This window comes from Barbus barbus (assembly GCF_936440315.1).
Source record: "Barbus barbus genome assembly, chromosome: 18".
Taxonomy (NCBI): Eukaryota; Metazoa; Chordata; class Actinopteri; order Cypriniformes; family Cyprinidae; genus Barbus; species Barbus barbus.
In genome coordinates, this window is record NC_136746.1 from 19,635,567 (window position 1) to 19,652,501 (window position 16,935).

General features: G+C 36.7%; 1 protein-coding gene across 3 annotated transcripts in view; it reads right to left on the reverse strand.

Annotated features, from left to right (window-relative positions):
• LOC306884445 (WD repeat- and FYVE domain-containing protein 4-like) overlaps window positions 1-15,794 on the reverse strand; it is a 41,444-nt gene extending 25,650 nt beyond the window's left edge. For 2 of the 3 annotated variants that reach the window (XR_013785444.1, XM_079440293.1), the window contains exons 1-26: window positions 15,659-15,794; window positions 14,839-15,078; window positions 13,464-13,575; window positions 13,033-13,139; window positions 12,555-12,707; window positions 12,116-12,305; window positions 11,356-11,545; window positions 10,189-10,349; window positions 8,863-9,324; window positions 8,683-8,784; window positions 8,133-8,323; window positions 6,147-6,736; window positions 5,818-5,908; window positions 5,072-5,286; window positions 4,877-4,959; window positions 4,531-4,750; window positions 3,831-3,907; window positions 3,380-3,598; window positions 3,116-3,294; window positions 2,400-2,631; window positions 2,164-2,315; window positions 1,965-2,076; window positions 1,660-1,850; window positions 1,426-1,578; window positions 343-416; window positions 24-185 (exon numbers count right to left, since the gene is read on the reverse strand). Coding sequence is in view for 2 of the 3 variants with exons in the window: in XM_079440293.1 (XP_079296419.1) it covers window positions 24-185; window positions 343-416; window positions 1,426-1,578; window positions 1,660-1,850; window positions 1,965-2,076; window positions 2,164-2,315; window positions 2,400-2,631; window positions 3,116-3,294; window positions 3,380-3,598; window positions 3,831-3,907; window positions 4,531-4,750; window positions 4,877-4,959; window positions 5,072-5,286; window positions 5,818-5,908; window positions 6,147-6,736; window positions 8,133-8,323; window positions 8,683-8,784; window positions 8,863-9,324; window positions 10,189-10,349; window positions 11,356-11,545; window positions 12,116-12,305; window positions 12,555-12,707; window positions 13,033-13,139; window positions 13,464-13,575; window positions 14,839-15,078; window positions 15,659-15,679 (4,679 nt within the window). In the remaining variant the exon portion in view is untranslated. The remainder of the gene's footprint in view (window positions 1-23; window positions 186-342; window positions 417-1,425; window positions 1,579-1,659; window positions 1,851-1,964; window positions 2,077-2,163; window positions 2,316-2,399; window positions 2,632-3,115; window positions 3,295-3,379; window positions 3,599-3,830; window positions 3,908-4,530; window positions 4,751-4,876; window positions 4,960-5,071; window positions 5,287-5,817; window positions 5,909-6,146; window positions 6,737-8,132; window positions 8,324-8,682; window positions 8,785-8,862; window positions 9,325-10,188; window positions 10,350-11,355; window positions 11,546-12,115; window positions 12,306-12,554; window positions 12,708-13,032; window positions 13,140-13,463; window positions 13,576-14,838; window positions 15,079-15,658) is intronic. The other variant, XM_079440294.1, reaches the window with a different exon arrangement.
• Between the last annotated feature and the right edge of the window lie 1,141 nt (window positions 15,795-16,935).

A 16,935-nucleotide genomic window follows, 5' to 3' on the forward strand; every position in this document is an offset into this window, starting at 1 on the left:
CCTATAAAAGTTAACAAACATGCCTCTTGATGTCTGCGGTGTTGAAATGTTCCTCGAGGAGGGATTTGATGATGGTGCAGATGACTGACACCTTCTTGCGGGTAACACTGGTATCATGCAGCAGGATCAGGAGTTTGCTAATTATGTTGAGTCTATGCATGACTTCAGCATTCTGTTGACTCCCACTGGAAACAAACTCACAGTCAGAAACATGTGTCCAACAGCACTGGCATGGTTGCATGATTGAAAAACAGGAAGTGAGCCATGTGTGTTTCACATCACTTTATGCTGCACACTAAACATAAAACCAGAACAACGTGACATCAGTAGCCTACAGCGTACCTTGATGAATTCAGGATATCAACAAAATGATTTAAAACACAAACGTCAAGATTTTCTGGAGCATTCTGCCACACCTAGAGGAAAAAGAAACAAGAAACTTGAAGAAATGACAGTACTTTTGTAATTTCACATCTTGCGAAACAACAGAAAGCTAGAAACAAAATTAGCATCAGAGTTCCCTCTGAATTTTCCTATGAGTTTTTAGAATGGCGGTAAAATAAGGTCTGTAGTAAACATTACTTAAAGACTTTCCCCTTTTTGCTATACAACATTAATCATGCACAGTCACATCTCAAACATGACTTTGCAACTGCTGTGTGCTTTAATAAACGTACAATATGTACACTACCAGTCAAAATTTTATGATCAGGAAGATTTTTTTTTTTAATAATTTAATTGCAATTAGCAAGGACACATGTAATTGACCAAAAACAAAAGTGACGATAAAGACATTTATAATGTTACAAAAGATTTATATTTCAAATGAATGCTGTTCTTTTGAACTTTCTATTAAAGAATTCTGAACTTCTTAAAGACGTTTTTGACTTCAAAAACAAAAAATTCAAAAAAATCTTACAGACCCCAATTTAAATAATAGTGCACCTTGCTAAAATCGTTTCTATATTAAGAAACCGTTCATTTAATTGCGCATCATTAATCAAGCACATAACACTTGTTTCCTTGTTTTGCATGCAGAAAGTACTGTTAGCACTATTTTTATACAGGCTAGCTAACATAAAATAACTGAAAGGAAAACTAGAATCAGAACATAAAATAAACCTGTCCCTGCAGTCATCCTGCAGCTCTTAAAAGTCAAATTCTATGTGCCATCTTATTAGATTTGCAGTGGCTTTCAACCTTCACAACAACACCACTCCAAGTATTTGAAGAATGTTGTCACTAAATATAGACTTAGCCATGACCAGATTTGCTATGTTAGCCAAGTTAGCCTCCCGGGTTAGTCTACAAACTGTTAATATTCTATTAATATTCAGTTAAAACCATTCAGAATGCTATTTCACTCACCAGAGCAGAAAAATATTGTAGCTATGAAGAAATATACCATACCAATCTAAAACTTACCTCAAAGTCACAGAGGATGTCCTGGAAGGCAGTGATATTTGGAATGCGAACAGCGACACAGCCAAGTTCCATTGTGCCCACTATGGCCATAATGAGTTGGAAAATCCTGCTGCTGATCAGCTGAGACTTCATCTTTAGCAGGAAGGACAAGAGCTGAAAACACAAAACAAATCAAATCTGCAGCTTGGATTTATTATACTTCAAGTCTTAACTTACTTTATTTAACAGCACTACCTTATAGCCATTGGTTCGTTTCATCTCCTGCTCCATCACAGGATTTGTCTCTAAAACAGAGAGCAGAACTTTGACAGCAGCATACATGGAGCTGTCATCTGAGGCCATTGCCACCAAACTCAGAATGGCAGCAGGTCCACCAATGAACTGGAAGCTACTTGCAGCACTGAATGACTTGAATGTCCTTACACCTGGAAATCAAGGTGTAAAATCAGCCTCAAATTAAAAGTTCACACTGAAAATAAAAATGCTGCAGTTTTGTCACAAAGTAAGCACTTTAGAGAAGTAGCTAGTAGACTTTTTACCAAAACAACCAACCAGGGCTGCTCCAATTGTCCGAGCAGTTCCACTAAGGTGCTGACTGATGTTATGAGCCAGGAAGACAGGAGTACAATTATCACGTGATGTAATCCCAATCTGTGATTAAAAAAACAAAAAATAGAATAGTAACTCATTTAACAATCAACAATTCAATCCATGAAAAAAAAAGGAAAATTAAAGCACCTCTTTGGCTATAAGGCGACAGTCCACCTCGTTGTACTGGTCTCTAATATCTACTACTGTAGTGATGGTAGACACTGTCATGTTTATGGCAAAGGAAATCCTCTCTGGGGATACCATCCTGATTTGGGACACTGCAACATCTGTCTGGCCTCCTAATTTACACATGTACTTGTGTGAATACAGATTTCCATAAAATTCAGAACTGTTTTTAGACCGAGAAAAGCAAACTTTCTCACTTTGGGCATTGAGAGCAAGGTAGTTGCCAATATATTTGGTGCCTTGCCCATAAATAGTCTCCACCTGATCAGAACTCAAAACTTCTTCGAACAAGTATGTTGGACCGACCCGCCAGACAAGAGCCGCATGCTGTTTCCATAGAGATGGAGTGCCAATAATCCCACACACGTCAATGACTGCAGAGGGATCCATTGATATGGACTGACCGGGAAACGGCTGAATGTATTTGATCTGCCAAAAGAACAACAGAGACTTTTTGTCAATTAATGCTGAATAACATTTATTCATTTCGGCAGAAGCTTTTATCCAAAGCAACTTAAACTGCATTCAAGGTACACATTTTGCAGGTTCTTCTTCACTGTCTGGGAATTGAACCCATGACCTTGACGTTAATAAAATATATTAATAATATATAAAAATTAATTAATTAATAAATATATTTATTTTTATATATATATATATATATATATATATATATATATATATATATATATATATATATATATATATATATACATATATATATATATATATATATATATATATATATATATATATATATAGCTATATTTTGGATCAAATGAATGTAGCCTTGTTGAACATAAGGGACTTCTTTGCTAAACATTGAAAAAAAAAACTTTCTGACCCCAAACTGTTTACATTAGTTTACAGTGTCATTCAAAACCATCCTTTTAATATAAATTCCTATACAAACCTTTGCTGTTCCAATTGCTGTTGCATTAAGATAAATGGTGGCTAAACAGCTCTTCTTGATTCCTTTGGCCATAACCAGACAAAGATGGTGCCACTGGCCTGGTATCAGCTGTTTGGAACATTTGAACCGCACTGAGGATGGTAGCGCACTGGGAGTCTGCTCGTCTGGCTCCATCATGTCTGTAGAATAAAATACTGTAAATAACACATGACTAAACTAGCACAAAAGTCTAAATAAAAAGTAATCTGAAGAGAAAATTTTCACCTAAGAACTGATAAGGTTCCTCCTCAGTAGAGATCACCAAGCAGCCGTCGGTGGCAGAGATACTGACAGACAGGCAACTGAACTGCTGCTCAGCACGAGACATGTGGCGCACTACTGTGAGCAGACGCACAGGATGGGATTCACAGGCTGAGTTGAACCTACAGATCATAAACCAGCAGGAGAAAGACAGGCCGGCTGAAGGAGGGAAGCCTCTGCAGTCTGCAGAGATAAACAAGAGGATATATAAGAAGAACAGGATCTGTATATTATAAATGAGTAAATGGGACTTTTCTGATGCAGATAAATCAATTTGGAACCAAGCTTTTATTAGTATATTAGATTTTCATACCAAAATAATTTGTTGTAATTATAAGTCTCATGTTTTAGATGGGGTTTCTATTTGAATCTCAGATTATTTTATGCAACAATATAATTCTACAGATTTTCTTACCATTGCCCAAGCCTCCTGTAGAGATAAAATCAGCACTGACACCTTTTACTGTGGCAAGGGATGGCAGAAACAGACATCTGTGGAGACAACATGGTTATATGTCATTCAGAAAAAATAACTAAGACTTAATTAATATATCAGTAACTCTACTTCCAGTCTCATTTTACATTTGGCAATGACATGGTAAATTTAACCTCTGGTCCAGAACTTATGCCATTCAACTTTTATTTTTTTCTGTTTAATTCACCACTATGTTCAATAATTGTATTTTTATATAAAAGTCCCCAAAACATTGGTTCTCAACTTTTTGATTCAAAGGCCCCCATTGCCCAACATAATATTCAAAGAAAATTTATAGAACAGAAACTTAGAGTGTACCTTAACCTTAGAGTGTATTAACCAAATCATTTTGTGATTCCAGAAGGTTCAAGAAGGGTATGTTAAGTAAAACCAATAGCTATTAAGGGGGAAAATGAGATTTCATTTAACTTTCTTGCTTAACTTATATATAATTAATGTATTGGTATATTAAATATCATAAAAATGATATGAATATCAATTGTTATTCATTTAAATAATCTGAAGGCATCCTGTGTTTTCACTGTATTGTCAAATTTACAGGCCCCAGTGGCCCTTTGACCCTGGTAAATCTGTATTGCTGTAAACCGATTAATTTCTGAGGATATCTGCAAACACATACCCATAGCCACTGTCTGTCATGTCAAACTCCACAAAGGAAGGGGAAATGGAGACTTTGTGTGGCTGAAAGCTCCGTGGCGATGTGATTGAGACCAGACTTATGATTCTATGAAGAGGAACTACCGTCCCACTGTCTGAAGATGTTTTCAGTAGACTGAAACTTCTTTTCATTGCCTTTTTCAAGGATTTCCTTTTATCCTCTTCAGAGTCTTTTGTCTGGTCTGCAACAGATAACAGAAAATTATGAAAATCTAAACAGTCTCTTCAATCAAAAGATGTAACAATATGATCATTTTTTTTTCATGAAACAGGAAATAATCCAAAAAGGAAGTCTGTGAGGACTGTACTTGTGATGTCGGCCTCTTCACAAGAGACAGAAAGCCGATTTTCTCCACTGCACATCAGAGGATCTCCAAGACACAGGAAGCGCCTAAGATAAAGCACACTATTTTAATGCCATACAAAATATGTAAACCTACATTCATCATATCATGTATTCAACATTTGTCATGAGGAATGCGTGAGCATCTGCTTATGCTGACCGGAGGCACTTGTGATCCATGGACTGAGATGCGAGTTTCTCAAGGATCCGTACTATGGGCAGATGTAGCGAATGGGAATTGTCGATGAGGATATGTTTGCAGTGAGTCAGCAATGTGGACAGCAGACCAAACTCACACATGATTTGCCTGTTTCTTTCTGACTTCACCAGAGTCTGCACATGATGAGCCACAGCCAGCTTTAGCTCTTCAGACAACTAAAGGAAAGAATGTCTGCAATTATTGTAGTATATGCTCTAAAACAAACATATTTTTAAGTTTTAGGTCAGTAAATTTTTTTAAAAAGAAAGTAATACCTTTAATCAGCAAGGACGCATTAAAATGATCAAAAGTAACAGTAAAGACAATAATGGTACAAGATTTTCTATGAATAAAATGCTGAAAATTTATTTAACACTGATAATAATAAGAAATGTTTCTTAAGCACCAAATTAGCATATCAGAAAGATTTCTGAAGGGTCAAGATTATAATAATGTATAAAATTAAAAATTAAAATAGAAAACCGTTCTTTTAAATTATAATATGCAATTGTAATAAAAACTTTGAAATCTTATTGAGGCCAAACTTTTGTACGTTAGTGTACATTTTGCTGGACAGATATAAAAACCTGCATTTTGAAGTGGACATGTCTATGCTGTTTATTTGTTCATTTAATCCAAGGCCTCTTAGTCATTATACCAAATACAAATTATGTAGAAGATATGAACATGATTGTGGTTTTACTTACACAAGGGTCACTGGAACAGTAAATACTAGGCAGAAGAATCATGATCAGCTTAACAGCTCCAGGATGAAGAATAGTGAGGTCACAGTAAGCCCTGAATAAGCAATGACATGTTTAACAATCATAGACAGAAAAAGCAAAGCAGAAACTGTCCCAGTATTGATTTAATGACTTTTCAGGTCTAGACATCTATATCAAATAAATATCATGCTGTGCAGTTTATCTTTTTTGGAATTATTTGTATGTAATTGTCCAGACAAACCTAAAAACAAAACAAAACCAGACAGCAATCTAACATCTATAAATATATACATTTGATTTAGAGTTCCTACCTTCCAGAATCTGATGACACAAATGAGACTTTTGCAGCCCTAATGTGATTTAACGCCTCATCCTCATTGAATGGCTCCCCTGTCCTCTGACTCTCACCAGCCTCATTATTATCCTGCAATCCTATGCATGGTTCTGCAGCCAAGCACACACCGGTCGCAAATTGCTCCAGGAATCCCAGCAATTTAACACAGTCTCCTAAAGGTGGTGGCAACTGAGGTTCTGGCCTCTCCGCCGCCTCCACAAACTGTTGGAAAGTCCTGCAGTCTGAGTTTTCTTTGTTTGTTTCCATAGGGAGACCTCTCTGGAAACAGCCCAGCTGCAGCATGGCATCACCCAGCTTCTCGCAGACTCCGGTCGTGTGGAAAAAGTGGGCGTTGACGGGGTGCACGTGCACAGCAAGGGCGAGGGTGTGTAGGGTGAGGAGCAGCAGCTCAACAAGGCACTGGCGGCTCAATGAGGCCCACGGTCCCATTGGTGCCTCCAGCAGAGATCCTTCCATGTCCACGACTATGGAGAGCAGGCCAGTAAAGCCTCCAGAAGTGCGGAAGGCATTCCAGCTGTTTGGGTTTTCCAGAACTTTCATGATAGACTGTCCGAAGGCAAGGTACAAAGGATTACTACAAGTACACTACTGGGGTTGGTAAGGTGATTTTTTAAAAGTCTCATGATCACTAAGGCTGTATTTATTTGATCAAAAATATGGTAATTGTGAAATATTATTACAATTTAAAAAGAACTGTTTTTTATTTTAAATGGAAAATAAAATGTAATTTATTTCTGTGAAGGCAAAGCTTAATTTTCAGCAGCCATTACTACAGTTTTCAGTGTCCCATGATCCTTCAGAAATCATTCTAATATGCTGATTTACTGCTTAGTTAACGTTTTGAAATCGGTTGTGCTGCTTAATACTCTTGTTGAAATCATGATACTATTTTAGGATACTTTAATGAATGTAAAGTTCAAAAGAACAGCATTCGTTATATTCATTAACATTATAAATGTTTTTAGTGTTACTTTGATCAATTAAATTCTTGTGGAATAAAAGTATTCATTTAAAAAAAGATGTCTTATTGACCTCAAACTTCTCAACAGCAGTGTACTTCACGTTAATGCTTTTCAATCAACAATATTACTGGAATTAGTTACTAGGTTTTACTATACCTATACCCGGGATGTGTTCAGAATATCTGTTCGGATATAATGCATCACTACAAAAAGGGAAACGGGAGGGGTCTCCTGTATCGAAGAGCCTAGCACAAAATGGATTAACCCTTATTCAATCTACCATGCTAATACATCAAAGAGCTAATGTGTCATAAAATGAAGCCCAAACCTAATTAGGACCAATAGAAGTAATCAGAATGGCTTTGACACATTTCACAGTGTGGTCGGGGTGAATCCAATTGTCAGCAGCCTTAACCCAGTTACACTTTAATGGTCTGCAGGTTAGTATTCCTGCGCTTGAATCTAAAAAATGGACATGTACAGTAACTGAATAACATAGTTATGCATAATTGGATTTCTCTCACATTCTCTGATCTGATATTCCTCATAATTTTGTGTGTGTCGCACCACAAGGCTGCAAGCTTAATCAAATGAAGCTTGAGTTAACAGCTAACAGTATATTAGCAAATCAATCTGAATTTGGCTATAATGGAATCAGGCTCCCAAAAGCTGATATAATAAATTCACCGGCTCATTATGCTTTAACCATGTTATAATTTTTAGAATTAGGAATGGAAGCCGAATTTACAGACAGGTACATGATACCTGAGCGCAGTTTAGTTTTAGTAGGAGTCCTCTCAGTTATAATCCAATCATGCTTTGAAATAAACTGTGACTTGTATTTCAACGTGTTTACATGCGTAAGAAATTAGGAAAAACCAGGAAGTCATAAATACATATGGAAAACCGCCCTTTCAGCAGGCATATGTGACCAAGCATGTGTATTAGCCAAAAATAAAAATCAGCAATGGAATAAATACCTGTAAGAGATCCTGTTTGAGTCTGATCTCGCTCTCAGTGGAGGAGCAAAGGGCTCCGATGGCGGTGCTCATGTATTCCTCGGGATTGACCTCCGACAGCTGCTCCAGGATGCACAGAGCAGGACTGCGGAACTGCTCAACATCCAGAAAGATCTTCACATAGGGAATCATCCCTAAGTCCCTGATGAACACTATTAAATCAAAGAGAATGATCAGATACAGTATAATGACTGGTTTCAAACTCAAAACCTCAAATTGTACATATTTGGCATATATTTTTTACATTTATTATAAAGTTATTATTTATTCTAAAATTGATTTACCTATTTTAATTTAATAGTTTTTAACTTCATTTTAGTTTATTTTAATTATGCCCTGCACACACAAAAATTTGTCTCCGTACATTTCACAAAGAAATGGCAGCACATTAAATTAAATATACAAAAAAAAAAAAAAGGTAAAAAATACTCCAATACACTTTTCTTTATTTATAACCTATTTTTTTTTACAGTGTAAAATACTTGTTATAAAGAAAATTACTTTGACTAACCAGTGTTTCTGACTGACTGAAAGGCCAGGGCTGCAACCACATTTAAAATGTTGGTGGTTAATTTCCTCTCATAGCTGTCAGCCTTCTCCTCATCTTCATTCACTGTCAATAAATAAGATCTCAGATCAGGATCAGGCATCTGCATTTCAAATTGTTTACAGAGAAAACCAAAAGACTTACCAGCAACACCAGCCTTTCTGATTATCTTTGCCCTTCGTTTAAGCTCATACAACAGTTGTTCCATCAGTCCTCCATCACTAAGGACTTCAGACAGCAATCCGCTGTGCATGATGAGCCTGTAGAAGCAGTCCAGAGATGCAACGTTGAAGGCCTCCGAACAACCCTGCTTCAACACAGCTTGGACCTTTCTGATTGTCTCGTGTGGAATGTAGGAGAGCTGGAGGATGACGGTCTCAAGCAGTTCGAAGAAAATGAGGTGAACAGGTGGCGATTTCTGCCACACACACTCAGCCAGCTGAGCCAGAGACTGCAGAGACCACTCCAGCAGGAAGAAGTTAGCCTTTTCCCAAGACCAGATCATCTGGATGGTGCGCAGGATTTGGCCGCAGATCACCGTGTTGCCTGACCGCAAGAAGGAGGACTGGATGATTTTGAAGGCTGTAAGGTTCTTCACTGGCGAACCTGAAGATATAAAGAAAGTCAGGCATGTAGAAAGTAAGGGAAAAAAGAAGCAACTAGTTAAGCATTTATTTATAGATGTTCTAGTCCAAAAAACTTAATGTACAGTGAAGAAAGTGAATAAAACTTAAAACTATTAAATAAAATAAAATAAAAAAAAGCAGCTCCAAAATGATCTTGATAAATTCTGATTTGAGATGACTGGCCCAAAAGAACTTTGCAGCATGTTTGAGTAGCATAACCTTATATTCATTGACTTTATGTATACTATACAGTAAATACACAATTTGTATTTTATATTTATAACAATTTGTAATGCCATTCCTAAAAGTATATAGTGAGGCAGCAGCATTATTGATGTCATTATATACATCAATGAACTCAGCTCATGCAAATGAGTAACTCCGCATCAAGTATCACACTTATGCTTGCTGAAAGTGTGTGAAATGGCATGCATTAAAGAAGTTAAACCACATTTAGAACTATATCAACATTAAAATGCATCAACATATGAAAAAGACTGATTGGCTCTTTGGAAAAAAGTGAGCTGATATTTATGGCAAATAAATATAGCTGCAGAGGGTAATAAGATTGAATTTCACCCATAATTAAAATCACATCAAAGCCAAATGAAATAAAGGTTAAAAAAGGGGCTGTTTTTCTCTCTCTCAGGAGTGAGGTGCTCTGGTGGTGATGAATGGAGAATTGCTGTATGGATGAGGAGAATGGATGCAGGGTGGCTTAACAGGGTTAGTGAGGAGAGCTACACTTCATCATCCTGGACATAATTGCCTTTTCTGTGGCGTTACCATGAGGTGGTGGAGCAGAGATGCAGAGTGGCACTCACTGTCTGTCATGGCGGCTTACCGTTTGTCAGGGTGGGGTCGAACCGGAAACCTGGTGGTTGGGGGTTGTTCACACATATGGCGACCTTCAGCTCAGCCTTGCCAAAAATCGTGAATGACGCGATGAGGCCTAGAAGGTCTTGAACGGTTAGGAAGTGCTCTTCTGTCACTTCCTTCTCACAGCTGCAGAAGGGTAAAAACATGTCAATATGTCCTTCCCAAGAAAAGACAGTATGAATGAACACTACTGTTTAAATGTTTAGGGTCAGTACAATTGAAAAAAGTGACAGTAAATAGATTTACAATGTTACAAAAATTACATTTCAAACAAATGCTGTTCTCTTGAACGTCATGTTTACAAAAAATTAAGATGCACAACTGTTTTCAACATTGACAATAATCAGAAATGTACCAAATCAGCATATTAGAATGATTTCTGAAGGATCATGTGACACTGAAGACTAATGGCTGCTGAAAAATCAGCTTTGCCATCACAGAAATAAAATATTTTTTAAAATATATTCAAATAGAAAATTTATTTTAAATATTCGCAATATTTACTGTATTTTTTATTAAATAAATGCAGCCTTGGTGAGCATAAGAGATTTCTTTTCAAAACGTCTTACCGCCCTCGACTTTGAATAACAGTGGCCTCATTCACTAAGCAATCTTGCTTACAGTATGTGATGCAGAAGAGTTAACATGAAAATTTCTGGTAGATATAATTATGAACAAAGTAATGTTTTCACACAGGTTTTATGAACAAATAAGTGCGTACGCACACTTAGTGAATGAGACCCATTGTTCAGTGAGGGCAGTCTTTTCCTACAGTGACCCTTGCTGCGAGGAAACGCAGACACAGTGGGTTAGAGAGAGCTGGCATGATCAGTAATGTGATTGAGCTCAATTTACTGCTGATCTCATTACGAGCTCTTTAATTATTGAATTCTGCAGCATTCAAAAAGAAACTTGCAGGAGGAAGGAGCTGAGACTGAGCGGAAGAAAGAGAGTTACAAAAAGGAATGGAAAATACCTAAGAATGAAGTAAGAAAATGCTTTTTCTGAAACCTAGTTGTTAATGCATCAAAGACATTTAGTCTTCAGTTGTGTGCCTTTCACATCTGCAATATTTAGTGACAGTCCCCTATTATATTTAAGACCCCCCCCCCCCCCCCAATCATGACTTTACCGTAACAAGATGGCCTGAAAGATGTCATAGCCATCATTGTTCTCAAATTCTTCAAAAAGAGCAGGGCTGATGGCATAAGAGTCCTTCACAAAGCTGAATACACTCACGGCCACCTCAGATAGAACATGACCAGGGATGTTCTCGCTGATCTTATGCATGTTCTGGATGCAGATCTTCATGCAGTTACTAGCTAAAGAAAACAAAACACCAAAAATAAGCGTAAATAGTAATACAGTATACATAATAGTAAGTACCTGAAGTATATATTAACAATTCAAATAAACATCACCAACAATTCAGGAACTAAGTCTCCCTAAATTAGCCAGCTGATTTGTTCTTGTTGTCACTGGCTTCAAGACAAGATGTCCCCAGTCAAACTTTCTGACTTGATTTTCTAACTGAAGCCCTGCCTAGACCCAATGAAGATCTCCAGTAAATAAAACAAACGTTATGTAATCAGAGGATTGGGACAACTAGGTAATTCAAATAAGCATCATGTGAAAGTAAACCAAAATCATTGTCATCTGTGATGTGCTTCAGTGCCTATATCTATATTTATCCAAAATATAATCATTATGTTGTTGAAAAAATTAGATATTACCTATAGTACACTTATTACACCAATGTACTTGTTCAATAAACTAATTGTTAATAATTTTAAACCATTTATTATGAAAAATAAGATCTGATAAGAATGGTCTCATAAGATACATTTATTTGGATAAAGAATGGGCTGAAGCTTGTGTGTGTAGTTGTTGACCTTGCAGTGCCTGTACAGTGTTGTGAGCTTGTGCAGCAGACACTGCTCTGAGCACACGAGATGCCTGCTGTCTCCATGAGGGGCTGCACTGATCCCACAGTAGGGTGAGAGAGATGATCACACTTGAAAGCTCCTGGGTCTCCAGCAGAACCTCCACGAAACGCACATGCCTGCACAGCTGCAAGATCACCTGAGCAGAGGTGAAGGTTTAAAGAGACATTTCTCTTAGTTTGACACCAATGCATTAAATGTTTTAGATATGCATGTAGACGTTGTATAAATGGTCATCCACTTTAAGAACCAAATCATTTTTTGCAAGTTTGCTTCTGAAACTGGAAGTGCTAACGGGGAAACATTATAACCATTTTGATACACAAGTTGAGCATTTGTGGTGTAACTGATTCATAATATAAAACAAAACATGTCAAAATGTAAAAACCTGAGTAAGAGTATCCTGAAAAGAGCATTTGACTTCCTCTTTGAAATCACTGCGAGAGACAAAGCTTTCTTTTCGGGGAGGCAAAGCTACAAACAGGTACAGACACTTGACTAACGATGCTGGAAGACCTGTCTTGATCATAACGTCAACCTCCTGTTAAAGAACACAAGAACTTCTGGTCAAAACATGACTAGATTGGATTTTTCTCTGTCAAACTTTCAATGACAGATCTACTGTAGGCATCTGAACACTTAATTTTGTAATAAAACCATAACAAAAAGGAGATGATGATTATTACCTGTAACCTTTTATACTGAATGGAATCATTTTTATTCAGCAATCATGAGTAAATAATCGTGAGCAACAGAAAGGCTCTTTAACTAAATTTTAAAAAATGCGTAGTTATTACCAAAACAATAGCAATGTAATTATAGAGCTGACTGCATAAATATAATATAGGTTTAATAGTAAAACTTACAGAGTCTCTGTTAGACAAAAGAGAGATTGATTTGAGCAGAAGCCATCCTTGGTTGCTTCTGACCTCTGACCTCTGAAACAACTGCTCCAATTCATATCGGGCTTCCTCTATTTTAAACAAAGCCATAAAGCAACAGACAGCACGATTAAACCATTTGATCTTAGATCAGCACACAAAAGATAAGTAACCAACATCCATTTTGAATAATAATTTCAACTAAACACCATAATAAGAAATGAACACAAATGCATCACACAGGCAAAGGATGGTCATCATTATCATGCAACTTATTTTGCCACATGTTTGTGAAATAAAGAAGTGAGCAACTTCCCTTCAAACACCAACAGAACCTCTCAGTTTGATTTTTGGCCTTTAATGACCTCCCCAATTACACTGCCAACTACACCTTTGCGGAAGTTATTTTTGGGTACCTGCAGGCTTTTCTGCCACTCTCTGCTGTATGTGACAGACAAGAGCTTCTCCAACCTGCAGCGCCAAGCCCTGGAGGTCCAGATCATCAAGGACACTGCTGCTCTCTGAAACCTTATAAAGAGTAAGTGGAATAATTATTTCTGCTATTTAAACATGAACACGATAAATCAGGTTTGATATGTTTATGACATGCTTCTCACAATGGCAATCATGATAATAGTGAACGGATAGCATAATCAGCTCTTATCACAAAGAAGCAGCAAAAACATCTAACCAGAAGTGAACTTCCAACAATAAATATTTTCATAGCAACACAAGTTTCATTTCCCTAATTAATTATAATTTCAATCTCTACTAAGCTGTGTAAATATTTCAACATTTCCAACTTCAATCCCTACTTCTGTGTGACACTCCAAGCGGATGTGGTGCCTTACTCCTTACTCTATGGTTGGTTAAATCCCAGTAAGAATCCAGGAGTTGTAAATCAACGAGTCACACGTGTGTAAACCCCACATGCACACACACACACACACACACACACACACTAAGCCTGAGAGCGTGATTGCATTTCAGTAGGTCATGAGTGTTTGTCAATACTGCAGCAAACTAGACCAACTGACACGTAGTGACAAATTACTGCTGGAATTTAAACAGGAAATGCAAGATTTTAGTTTAATCTGTGTCAGTGTGATGCAGTCTGCTTCTGGGGCAAAAATTTCATCCAATAACTCATAGGTAGCTAATATAATCTAAAATGTAAATTCTTAAAGAAATTAGATCAAGACTTTATGAGACCAAAATACATTATAAATCAAGTGTTTAAAGACCCTTATGTATACACTAATGCTTTAGGGTAGCAAAAGTAAAGTCTTGAAATATGCTATTTCAATTAAATGCTGTTCTTTCTGTTCATCAAAGAATACTTTGTCATTTTCAATACTGAAAAAAAATGTCTGACAGTTTACACAAAAATATTAAATAGTACGATTATTTTCAACTTTGATAATAAGAAATGTTTCTTGAACAACAAATCAGCACATTAGAATGATTTTTGAAAGATCACGTGACACTGAAGAAAATTCAGTTTCGCCACCACAGGAATAAATCATTACATGTTAAAATGTATTACTATTGAAATGACTATTTTACTGTATTATACATGATCCCAAAAAAAATCCATAGGGATTTAAAATAATTTTTTTGCAATCTTACCAGCCCCAAACATTTGACCAGTATTGTGTATGTGTGCGCATTGTAAAATATATCTATATATATATATGTATATAAACTAAATATATTGTATGTAATTAATCATATTTGAAAGATTGCCAATGGATAGTGTTTTCCTCCACTGCTCTAACTGATTTTCTGTACCTGGATGAACAGAAGCAGAAGTTGGTTGAGGTCTCTTTGTTCTGGTGACCGTTGGTTTATAGTACCCATCTGAGTTAGTTGATCTTTCAGAAGCACCACTGGATCCTCATGTGCTTTCAGGTCCCCATTTGTCTCACTTTGGATTTGGGTCGTTTTCACTTCTAGGCTCTCTGAACTCTCCCCTGACACACTAAGTTCCCCATTCTCCTTATTGATTCTGTCCATTTCTCCAACTGGCTCCTTAAAAAAATAAAAAAATAAAAAATAATAATTTGATAAATTAAGGTGAAACACCTGAGACATTGTTCAATAAACTTTCATTAAAAGGCAAATCTGCAACTGCCTTCTTTCTGTTACCAAAAGACAGCAGTAAGTTGGAGGGTTTTCCTGTAACTTACAATCAGCTGTTCACATGTTAATGGGATCTTGTGATGTCAAGACATGAACGTGTTTTGCTACAGGGAGGACAATTCACATTCCTGAAGAAATGACGTGTTTGCACTGCACATTCCCACCAGTTTATTCACTCAGTGGCTAAATACAGCACATTAATGTTATCTCATTATTTTATTCAAAGCTTTGACTGCGGTAAATATGCTTAATGCTCCACAGTTATATTTTTATCTTTATCATGTTGTCCTCCTGGAAGTTGAATCTCCAAGCAACAGAACTGCTTTGAATGCGCTTAAATGAGAAATACAAATGAATCATGACAGCACGCAACCTCACAACAACAGCTGTCGAAATGAGTCTGTTGAGTCCTTTCAAAACTAATATGAACCCCAGGCAAAGTTTAGTCAGTCTGTAACCCCACACGTACCTGTTGTTTGGTGGGTGGCATCTCAAGGCTTTGCTAAGGCTTGTGTACGTAGATGTATGGCTGGACAGAATGTTTTCCTCTGGCTTCCCATGTCACAGCACTCAATGAGTGGCCGGCTGAGACATGCCTCCTAATCTGCTTGACTGAACTTTGCACACAGTATGAAACTCTGACTTCAGCTGCGCCTTGGTCATGTGCCTTACTTCCTAGTGAAAAAAGGAGAAGGAGGACTTTCTTGCTCTTGTGTGTTTTCATAGCTTCAATAGACAAAGTAGGATCAAGTGAAGAAGACTTGAAGCAATACGTCTGATTTTAGTTATATTATTCCAAAAAGGAGACCAATCAAAAATGAGTTTGAGGGAACGTAAATGGTGTATATGCCTTGTGGTGTTTAAAGTGATTGAAATTTTCTTCAACTAAGCCCTTGAAAATGCGTAAGATGTTGAGTAACAGTGACATCATGTGGTAATTTAAGATAGCACAAAATATTACACTTGACTAGACAACATGGAAACTGTTAAAAATAGAAAGAACATTTCTAAAATAAGAACAGTGTAAATCACCCAATGACTAAACAAAGTTATAGATTAAACACTCACAATTGATATTTATCTGATAGACTCGTATGTTTAGATAATTTTCAAATTTAACAAACTGATAGTTGTGCTTCCTTTTCTATGGTTTTTGATGTTGCGTTTATCTGTCGATCATAAAGTCATCAATTCACAAAAGGTCAAACTGTCACGAGCGCCATAATCTTTATTTTATATAAGATCGAGTTCTTGGCTTGTTTTAAAATATATAAATTAAAATAAATAAATGAACCCACATACACACTTACTGTCTTGCGGGACTCAGTGGGACAAAAATAGATGTGTCCCATTTTGAGCGCACGTGACTTTCTTAAATCATTACATTTTTGTCAGTATAAACATTCAGTTTATATACTCAAACTTCACTTTGTGCATAATGGAACTCAATTGTCTACTGTTTAAAAAAGTATATTTTTGCTTCACATTTTAATTTGTGCTTTGAAATTGACTGAGACGCTAAAAACACGTGTTGACAACATAGAAATGAGTAGACAGAATGGGAAATTTATAATAATCACTGATATATATATATTAGCGGGACTTATTTATTATTTTTTTATTTCTTTGCTCCTTTCTTATTCCTTAAAGAATATTTACGTTAGGTTTCAGTGGCGTTATACAATTTCACCATGTAGCAGACTCGGTGACCTTGTCATGTGGTACCTGTGACGTTTCTCCGCGCTG